The sequence below is a fragment of the Amphiprion ocellaris genome, chromosome 18 (assembly GCF_022539595.1).
Source record: "Amphiprion ocellaris isolate individual 3 ecotype Okinawa chromosome 18, ASM2253959v1, whole genome shotgun sequence".
NCBI lineage: Eukaryota > Metazoa > Chordata > Actinopteri > Pomacentridae > Amphiprion > Amphiprion ocellaris.
The window spans coordinates 25,771,765-25,782,703 of record NC_072783.1 but is presented as its reverse complement, the minus strand read 5'-3'; the positions used below and the strand labels follow the sequence as shown (position 1 = coordinate 25,782,703).

At 40.2% G+C, this 10,939-nt stretch overlaps 2 protein-coding genes across 4 annotated transcripts; one reads left to right on the top strand and one right to left on the bottom strand.

Annotated features, from left to right (window-relative positions):
- The first annotated feature begins 1,699 nt into the window (after positions 1-1,699).
- LOC111584623 (potassium voltage-gated channel subfamily A member 7) lies at positions 1,700-6,984 on the top strand. Of its 3 annotated transcripts, none has more exons than XM_055004539.1 (3): positions 1,700-2,000; positions 2,271-3,017; positions 5,300-6,984. In XM_055004539.1, exons 2-3 carry the CDS (start codon positions 2,352-2,354, stop codon positions 6,191-6,193), a joined length of 1,560 nt encoding a protein of 519 aa, XP_054860514.1. In that variant the 5' UTR covers positions 1,700-2,000; positions 2,271-2,351; the 3' UTR covers positions 6,194-6,984. The 3 variants fall into 3 exon arrangements, with proteins under 3 accessions (XP_054860514.1, XP_023149571.2, XP_035796654.2); XM_023293803.3 differs by having other exon boundaries at positions 1,703-2,000; positions 2,267-3,017; XM_035940761.2 differs by having other exon boundaries at positions 1,706-1,854; positions 2,267-3,017.
- A 1,229-nt stretch (positions 6,985-8,213) lies between these two features.
- fgf21 (fibroblast growth factor 21) lies at positions 8,214-10,833 on the bottom strand. The gene is made up of 4 exons (XM_023293776.3): positions 10,589-10,833; positions 10,390-10,467; positions 10,130-10,233; positions 8,214-10,036 (listed from the first exon to the last, which is right to left on the bottom strand). The coding sequence occupies exons 1-4, from the start codon at positions 10,734-10,736 to the stop codon at positions 9,746-9,748; spliced, it is 621 nt and encodes a 206-aa protein (XP_023149544.1). The 5' UTR covers positions 10,737-10,833; the 3' UTR covers positions 8,214-9,745.
- Between the last annotated feature and the right edge of the window lie 106 nt (positions 10,834-10,939).

Here is a 10,939-nt window from a genome sequence, read left to right as displayed (position 1 = left end):
TGCACAAAAGCTCATCAGAGTCTTAGTAAACAGACTGATGAGACCAAATTGTAGTGTAATGTATCAGCCCAGAGAGCTGTGTGTTTTTTTCTGTGACTGAAGGCAGCATTGAGGAAATGTCGGCAGAGGCCTCTTTCAATTTTTTCCTCCTTTGCACCAAAACATCACCTCCCTCTGCTGGTAACACACAGTAAAGTCTGCTTTGCAGGAGTTATTATTATTACAGTGGAGTGCTATGCAGAATGATACAACCTCCTACTGTTCCTTTTTCCCCCTTTTATATCACAGCGTCCATTGCAGAAGACAATAGTATTATCAAATGTGACAATTTAAATCTTAACAAAATGAGGGATTTTTTTTAATATTACTCATTTTAAGTGTATATCTTCTTCATATACAAGTCAACACACTCTTGGCCTGCAGGATTGTTCAGTGGCCTTCTGCATCAGGACTTTAGGTCACTTAGGTGGTGGCTCTTTATCCTGAATAAGCCTGTAGTGTGGCGCATGGCAACAGATTGGGGGTGGACATGATGGTAAAGGGGAGGCAGAGAAAGGAAAGCAACTCAAAGCACCATCATCCTTGAAATCAGGGGACAATGTGTAAAAACCCAATAAAACTGGGTAAAAAATACCTAAATGTGCTGCTCTATAACTCGTAAAAGTGAGCAAGTTTACCCAAAAGACCTTTGTCATAGTAGAAATTTTGATGCATAATATCAGGAAAAGCACATGAGAATTTAGTATTATTAATACTGGCTGCTCTTAATGGTCGGATTAGTGCTGTGTGTTAGTTTACTGAAAATGCTACTAGTATATTTAATGAAATCTTCCAGAATTACAAGATCTAATTAACTGACATAATTTCTGAAAGGGATGGTTGAAAATGTATTTTCAGGGTGGTTTTTTTTTGTTTGTTTTTTTTAAAATTTGTGCCAGTGAAAGAAAACTTTAAAACACTCAGGCCTTAAATCTCTTTAAATTAGTTCAAAAGCTATATGTATGTGGCTTCAATGGAAGAGTAAATTGCAAAACAACAGCATTCAAATGCACATTTTACATATTTTCTGTTTATGAGGTTTAAAGTTTGAAATTTGGATGATGCAAAAAAAAATCTACTTTCATACATAAACACATTGTAGATAAACAATCTTGAACATTACTATATTTTCGTGTGTACAATCACTCTCCTGTCTTATTGCAAAGTCATGCTATCATGAATTTGTAATCGTTTAGAAAATATAATTTGGGAAATCTAAAAATGTAAGAAAATGAGCTTTTACAGCATATTACTAATTAATATACCATACTCCAAATCATGCCAGTTTGAACCCTCCTTAATAGTGTTAGTCAGTTTTAGCCAATTATTATACTTAATATTTAGAAAATTTAAACATTATGTGCTGCAATCAAACATGAAATAGTTGCTGCTTCTCAAGGGACGAAATGACAATCTGTCAGGCATGCATTACCTCTGACTTTGGCTTTTAAATGAATGATGACACATTCAGATTCAGTAATTCTGAGCTAATAAACCACAGTGCCAGTCACAGCACCGTGCTGTTAGAGGGTCGCACCCACTGCACCAGGCAGAGGTGACATTCGATAGTGAGGTTGAAGGTTGCCTTGCCCCATAGCTAAAATGGAGGGAAAGGACAGGGAGGGGTTGGAGGGGTCTACCAGAGATCAAATTTCAACAGGACAGCATTCCCAAAAAATTTCAAGACAGTCAACGTGAGGCAGCGAGGGACAGGGCAGGACCGTGGATGTTCCCCGAGCAAACAACTGGAAGCCGAGTTTGTGTACAACCTGGTCAGAGAGTTAAGCTGGAAGCGGTGGACATCTGTGACTGAAGGTAGACAGACCAAACAGGGGCTTTGTGTACATGACAGACAGACATGATGACAGAGGGAAAGACAGACAACCTGATGAGCCGCAGGAGACGAACAATGTGATTTTTCATCCTGCCGTTAGTCTCTGTCAGCAGCTGTTTTACACTTAGTGAGTAAATTCTTTCACCTCACTAACTGGGTACTAACATTGCTTGTTGTTTTTACCCTCAGTTCATCTTTCAGACTTAATAAAAACATTAAGTAAAAGATATTTTATAAGCTTTGTGGGTGAATGTGTGCATTTGAATGTAACAAAATCTGTCAGGAAAATGTTTGCTAACCAGACTTCTCCTCAGCTTTTTACATCTAACACCATCTGTAATACTGATCAGCTGAAAACCAAATCCACTGATGGAACTATCACTCTGGTTTCAGACAGGGTTTGCTTTTAAGTCCAGGTGCTCCACAAATTCTCAGGAGAGCGGTTTGCAGAGTTCCCTGGCTGGGGATACAAGCAGGGATGGAAAGCAGGGAGGAAAACGAAGGCAGAGGGAAAGAGAGCGACGGAGAGAATGGTAAACATCTGAAGAACCAGCTCAACAGCGAGGAGAAAGGAGAGAAGGAGATCAAAGGCAATGAAAAGGAAAAGAGGAAAGACAGACGGCGTTCGGGGTCTCTGTGGAGGAGTGGATGGGCTCTGAGTGAAAGACTGGCCATTAATGTCTCAGGGATGCGATATGAAACTCAGCTCCGCACTTTAGCCCAATTCCCCAACTCCATGCTGGGCGACCCCAGGCGGAGGTCACGATACTTTGACCCGCTTCGAAACGAGCTGTTTCTGGACCGCAATCGGGCCTGCTTCGACGCCATTCTGTATTTTTACCAGTCGGGCGGCAGGCTTCGGAGGCCTGCAAACATACCCTTGGACATCTTCATGGACGAGCTGATGTTCTACGAGCTCGGGGAGGACATCATAAACCGCTTCAAGGAGGACGAAGGCTTCCCAAAGGAGGAAGAGAGGCCTCTGCCAGTCAACGAAATCCAAAGGAAACTGTGGATGCTGTTCGAGCACCCTGAGTCCTCATCGGGGGCTCGAATCATTGCCATCATCAGCGTGATGGTAATCGTCGTGTCCATCCTCATCTTCTGTCTGGAGACGCTGCCGGACCTCAGGAATGACAAAGAGGTTGGAAATGTTATGTTTTACAGTGTGTGCTTAGGAATCATATAGAGGTGGAGGGTTGAGGAGTTTTTAGGGTATCCTGAAAGTTAAGTCTTCCGGTTTTATGGGAACGAATTATGTTAAGTATCCTGGACATTTAGGGCAGTGGAGAGCTGGTACAATCAAAACTGCAGCTTAGGTTGAGTGTTGGTTGGGTAGGTCAAAGATGCTGTGATGGAAATGAGAAATCAGAATGTTGTTAGTCACTTTAAAAAGTCCCTTAAAAAATAACCCTACCACGTGTCTGTCTAGATTCTTAGTCTTCCATGTAGTGATAATCCCAAAAGCTTCAAAAAGCAACTCCCTTCTCTCTTTGGTTCTTGAAGATACTTCTCCTCTCTTCCAAAAGGCTGTTTTAGTTCTCCAGACTTCAGCTCTCCAGAACTGAAAAGGAAGTGACACGTGATCAAAAACCAAAAAAGTCCAGTTGGTTTTAATTTCAGTTCTTGGGATAACTCTACCACCTCATGATATGTTCACAGCAATTAGTTCAATGTCACTTGTCAAAACAGAAACTGCTATAAAACTGCTTTAAGGACCTAACAAACCACATGAGTGTAGGGTCTTGAATGCACTAAGTGTTGCTGTTTGGGCCAAAGGAAACAAGATATCATGGGAAGCAGGTGTTTAGGTAAACACACTCTTGGACACTACTCCAATGTGTTGGAGGAAAAATACTGACACCAGGAACTATTGGCCAATATGTCTGGAAGCAGACCAGAGAGTGAGAGAGAGAGACCACAGGAAGCTTATGCTGTGATTATTTTAGTCGGCTGTTAAATTTGATACACTTGGATTCAGGAAGCGTTAAAGGGTACAGGGACCAACGGGTGGGGCCTGGAATACAAATGATAGAAAGTGAAGACAGAGTGAGGAGCCAGTTAGGTGTGTTAATTAAAGGTCACAAGTGACCGTACACATAGGCAAAGGTGAGCCAAGGCCTTCCTGTGGCTTAGAACCGGAGACTAAAAGGTCTCACAGGATGAGTAGCATACACTGGGTCATGTTAACACATTCCTCCAGGACTGCTGCGCTGGGCCAGGCTGCCGTTGCACAAGGGAGCTGCCAGGAAACTACTGTAACTTACTCCTGTCCAAGTCAGCGGTGCACGCACTGAACTGCACTGGCAATGTTACACAGTATCCGCGGCCAGGGAGATGGGAATAGCGACGAAGGTGGAGATGGATGAGGAGCAGTGCACCGAGACACTCATGTTTCTCTTCGGAGATCTCACGGGGCTATATTTAGTCTTAGGAGAGCCCTTGGAGTGGATCAACACATAGATGTCCACCTTTAGTAATAAACACTGTCACTGACCTGCTACTGAAAGTCATAAGCAATGCCCTGGGTTTATTTAAACTACCCTGAAACCTTATATATTACACACAACATTACAGCATACTAAACTGATCCTTTTATATCCGTCCCATCCGTTTTCATGCGTTTAACTGGATGTTAAGTGCAAGCTGTTTTAAATAGCAGCCATGCAGCGCTTGAATATGAGGCTAACTGACACGGAGGATAGAACGACAGGTGGACCCAGAAAGAGATTAGTACAGCTAAATGTAAGGCCGCAGATGTCGAACACTTTTATGATGTTGCCAAAAGTGAGAACCAATGAGATGGTGGATGAAATGCTGAAGCTGATATGAGGATACCATGGAAACAGTATCTCAGTAGCATGCTTTAAAAGTATACGCTAATAGCCTTGCATTTAAAGGAGTAGTTTGATATTTTGGAAGGTATGTTGATCCACTTTCTTGCTGTGAATTAGTTGAGAAAATAGATACCCTCCCTCATGCCTGTATCATAAATTATGTGAAGCCAGTTAACTTAGCTTAGCATATAGACTGAAAATGGAGAAACAAGTAGCCTAACTGTTTATGAAGGTAACAAAATTTCCCAATACTTAAAAAGTTCCCTAATTGGCAAGTTATATATTGTTTTGTTTTAAATCCAGATACAGTCAAATAATTTGTCTGTTCTATGGATGATCTGCCACATTATTTCATTATTATGTGATTTTAAGACCTCAGTGTTTGTCTGTCACATTGTCACACTTACAGATTAAACAATCAAGATTTAATCTGGTAATCTGTAAACTTTGGAGGTGCTTGTAAGTGGGTTTTATTCCACTGGACAGAGCCACTCTAGCTGTTTTAATTTGTATTTTGATTATACTCATGGTGATACTGCTGCTACACTTTGCAAGTATATGTTTTGTATTTTTCCTGTCTTGTCTTCAGGGAGTCAACTCGCAGTCGAAGAATGGAACCGAGAACATGCCTCCTCCACCCAGTGTTTTCCAGGACCCCTTCTTCATGGTGGAGACCATGTGTATATGCTGGTTCTCCTTTGAGCTCCTCATGCGCTTTGCTTGCTCCCCCAGCAAGATGCACTTCTTCAAGGATGTCATGAACATCATCGATTTCAGTGCCATCCTGCCTTATTTCGTCACTTTGGGAACAGAACTGGCCAAGGACAACGATGCCTCCCCTGCCACTTCCTTGGCCATCATCAGAGTCATCAGGCTGGTGAGGGTCTTCAGGATCTTCAAGCTGTCTCGTCACTCCAAAGGCCTCCAGATCCTCGGTCAGACACTCAGGGCCAGCATGCGTGAGCTGGGCCTGCTCATCTTCTTCCTGTTTATAGGCGTCATCCTCTTCTCTAGTGCCGTCTACTTCGCTGAGGCTGACCACAACAGAACGGACTTTGTCAGCATACCTCATGGCTTCTGGTGGGCAGTTGTCACGATGACCACAGTGGGCTATGGTGACATGTACCCAGCCACAGTGTGGGGAAAGCTGGTGGGATCCATGTGCGCCATCGCTGGCGTTCTTACCATCTCCCTGCCTGTGCCCGTCATAGTGTCCAACTTCAGCTACTTCTATCATCGAGAGAACGAATGTGAGGATCGACATGAGTACACTCACGTCATGAGCACTCTGTGGGAGGACGAGGAGCCTGAAGGGGAGGAAGCAGAGGAAGGAGATAAAGATCCAGAGGGAGATTATTATGCCATTGAGAGCATCTGCAACCCTCTGAATGGGACCTTGCTCGGCGGACTGTGCGCAGGACAAAGCACTGAGTTCAGAGGAGGAAACTTTTATCTGAGGGAACCACTGGTTACTCAGGTTTAGAGAGAGTGAGTGTGTTTTGCACCCTTTGACGAAGACATAGTAGGAAAAGATTGAAAAAAGCAGAACGATACACTATAACATGTGTCTATATGTCCTGAAGGAAGAAACTAGCAAACCAGCAACTGGCAAATTATGTAACATAATGAATTTAACACCAATATACCTCCTAACAACCTTATACTGCATTTCCTTGCTCATTCACAGTTATTTATTGCATCACCAGTTAGCCAAATGGCACCGAAAAGCAAGTTTTTGTATGATACAGTTGTAACAAAGGAAAAGTTTTACATTCTCAGGGTCAAGATATAAATATAATATGAGGTATTATTTATTAACGCTGTCAGCTAGTGTTTGAGATGAAAATGACTTTCTGAATGTCTGCGCCTTGAAACTATGATGTCTTAGTAATGTTACTCTGTGCCTTGATGTTTGAAGTGGAAGCGGATAGATTATTGGGTCACGTCCCATCAGAACTCAATCACCAGTAGAGCCGTCGCTACAGATAGGCCGAGATCTCACGTAAACCAGCTCCACATTCTCAGCATTCTTCTGCAAGCAATGTACACAGTTCACATTTGTGTAGTTTGGGCTTATGTTACCTGAAGCGACTGACCTGACCGTTATCAGGTCATCTCCAAGCCTGCAGCGTCTCTTGTAGACAAACCGTTACCTGCAGTATTTGTGCTGAAGAGGAATGCCTTGATTGCTATTGTAAAAGTTCTATATTTATCTGCTTAATTATGCACTCAGTGTTTTTAATAAAGATTCTATTTTATTAATTTTCTTAAAAAGAGCAGTGTTATCTGTGGTTGCCTGTGGTGTTGGGTCATTAGAGAAAAGATTTTAACTTATTGTGGTGCCACTGGTGAAAATAATACTTGGCTGCTAGCTGTGTTATTTTAGGATACGAAATATATCAAATTAGAGAAATACAATTACACCTAATCCGTCATTGCTTAGGCTACTGCGTCCCTAAGCAGCATTGTGCCAGAATGAGCTTGTGTTTCACTTATGTGTGGCAGTGATCCACATATTCAACAGCTACTAAGCCGTTATAGGCCGTAGCTTCCAATAGCATTGTTCTCATTTTCACTGGAACACATAAGACTTTCCACGAGATCACAGTGATGACCCATGGAAGGTATGTGTACAGGCGTTGCTAGCGTAAACTGCTTCAGTAATTTGTTCTAGTCTGTGTTATTGATGTCAGTTTAATAGTCACTTAAAGGGCAAATACAGGAAAATATAATTTTTATGTGAGCAAAGCAGGAAACAAGAGTCAAAAAACAAACACAAAATGTGTGATTTTTAACTTCACAACAATACAAGAAAAGTGCTTGGTTTCCTAAATGTAAATGTAAAATGATTATTCTTCGAATTTGTTTTTGCAAATCTGATCTTGCTAAGGTTCGTACAAAAAAATCACAATCCAGAAAAAAATTAACAATGACAAAAGCTAATTATTTTTCTTCTTATGTGCACACAGACCAAGTTTTTAAAATAAAATCTCATCTCTATGTATCAAAGTTACATATTTAGTGCTTTTTCTCCATGAAAAATAATCCCTTCCTGCCTTAAAATGATTTAGATGTAACCTTCAACTCTGCCCAGCCACTGTAATGGAGTCTGCAGTATGCGACATTTGTGTATATTACAGTAAGTCTGTACATGCTATACATGCTTGAACTAAAAACTGATTCTGAAGTAATGATGCAGAAAGTCCCACCCTGAAAGTTGACAGACTGATGCTTTAGATTTGCCACATGACTCCCCAGTAATATCAAGCCTTGTTTTTGAGACTGTCATCATTTCATTTCATTTATTTCAGACATGCCACAATGTTATAAAGGCAAAAGAGAAAATAAATATACAATACAACAAACAAAACAACTAAAGCAAATCCAAAACCTAAAATAGTGTCTGAAAATGAATAGGATGAAGTTACACTCACATATCTGTACGTCACATATCTTATTGTTTCCTGATTACATAAAATCTAATTTTATTCATCTTTAGAAATTCCAGAACATATTTAGCTTTCCACATTACTTGTTGTGTCATCTAGACTATTCCATTAATTTTCCCCACATACTGATAAACATCCACTCTTCATAGTGATACCAGCAAATGGCTTTTTAATTGAAAATTTCTTCTTAATTCATAATGTGCAATTTTACTTCTGAGCAATTGTTGTATGTTATTAGGGAGGAAGATGTTGCTTGCTTTGGACATTATTTGTACAGTTCTAAACTTAACTAAATCGGTAAATTTCAAGGCAAAGGTTAATGTCCTTATTATGTCCCACATTATGTACTATCCTGATAACTTTTTTCAAATCCCTGCAGCTTCAAGGTAGAAACGCTTGGCCATGGCATTGACTGCTTATTCCATGATATGTCTTCTTGCATATATAAACAAATTATGGACATGTAAACAAGATAAAAAATCTTGATTTTCACCAGACAGTGTTTTTAAGGAGGAACTGAACCTCACAGCAGCAAACACATTGTTAAAACAGTCTGCACTTTGTTGTATTATAGCTGCAGTAGATGCACTTTTGATTCTATATTGAAAACCTTCATATAAGAACCATATTTATAAATGAAAAATCTGCAGCTCTCTTCATCTACAGTCATGGAAGAAAAGAAATGAGTCCAGAGGCCTTCATTTCAAATAGAGTTTATGAAATATGTGGCAGTCTTGACCAGAGTAACAGTTTTGAAATCAAGTCAGCTTGTGTTTAAAGAGCATATTGTCAAGACAATTGAAGTTATACAGCCCAAAAATTGTTATTTATGTATGTATGTATTATGTAACTGCACGTATCTGCAGTTACTCTGAATTAGTTAAATAACTGACAGCTGCCCTGAGACTCTACATCGTAGTAAAATACTGCCGGTTAATAACACATACATACATTTTATCTGACACGTAGACTCATTTACTAAAACCCACAAAGTGGTGCAGGGAACTTGAAATACTTCATGTCATTATGTATTTGTCCACTAGAGAGTGCTCTTGGCCTGTTTCCTCACTTTTGATCAGAAGACGGATGATCACTAGCTAGAATATGTTCTTCTTGTTTGGCAAATGCATCCTTCCTGCTTTGTCTAATAACTGAATTACATTAATTTATCATTGCACGATCCATTTAGACAAGCAAAGGTTATATCATGTTATTTTTTTATTAAAAAATTCTATCCAGCTTCATAAATACACTTGAATTGTACAATGTAAGATTTATTGGACTTTCTCTTGAGCTTAGAGAACCTCCAAAAGCCTCATGTATCAAAATCAGTTGCAGTATGAGCCAGTTCCTTAGACACAAACATACTTTTAAACTAAAAACCATAAAATCTCGAAACTGTGGTCAAAAATATCTTTAAATAACCATTAGAAATACACAATAAATACATAAATAAATAACTTAGATCAATACTGCCTTCACAGAAACATGATAAACCAAAAAGATCAAACTACTCATCTCATAGCAAAGTCAGATCCATGGTCTCTAATGAATTTTAAAGCTACAATAACAGTGCAGTCCAGTTCTTACTTGTTCACTGAAAACTGAGGACTGACCAACGAATTTAGACCCATTCCAAGAAGGTCACCAGAGTCCATGTTGAAAGTTCTCTCAGTGTTTGTCGGTTGCTCAGACACACTCTCCTCCGTCAAAGTGTTCCTGATTGGTAGGAATCGAGTGAAAGGGACTGAGAGTCGATCTGGGGAATGTTTTGATGCCAGCGACACCGGAAATCCATAGTGTGAGGACAGGAAACGGGTGTATCCATCGGCCAGCAGCAGCTCTTTGAAGGCGCAGTCAGACTCTGAGTACTGACTCTGAAAGTGACAACAGTTAATAATCATCAGAGGACGACTCAGACTGAAGATTAATAGCAGTAGAAGGGATGTTGAAGCTCTCTTAAAGCTTACCTGCCCTCTCAGATGGCCTCCGCTGTCCACACAGAGGAACAGGGATGATGATAGTCCCTTGATGACTACATGTCCTGGTTTAACAGATTTCAGCTGCAGGACACCTGAAATCACATAAACAGGACATGATGTTTCTTCTCTGCAAGCCTGCTGCAGGTGTCAGTCTTCTGGGGCCCACATTATCCAGTGTAGTTTGTGAAAATATGTGAAGTCAAGCCTATATCTGCTGTCTGTAACAGATTTATGCAGTTAATACTCACTGTAAGGAGTCTGAGCATCACTCCCTGTCACTCTCCCATCTGCGGTCATCTGCAGATACATCCCACGTCTATGGTTTTCTGCAATGGAAGAGAGAAATCAGCGTAATGAAAGCAATTAAGGCGTTGAAGAGCAACTTCTCATCACTATTCAGATATTTGCATTGAGCTAATTTACAGAAATAAAAAGCGTCATAAATACCTGTGTAGAGATGCACTTCTCTGACTTGATTATTAAAGGATAAAAGTGGGTTGGAGTCAGGGAGGTAGAATGATAAAGAGAAATGAAGATAAAAAATTAAGAATAAAGAAGATAGGTAAGAAAAAGGATGGTTTGGAATCAAAAACATTTGGAAGAAAAAGTTCAAGGTAGCCTTGAAAGGAGATAAATAAGAAATAAATACAAATAAATAGCTTATTAAATAATAAATAGAAAAAATATGTGACTCTGTACAGGCAACTTCTGAACAGGAGCAGATTTTGTGCTCTTATAAAGGAGTTACGAGAAGGAGGTCCCACTTCGTGAGAGTAAGTATGAGTCAGACATTTGTAC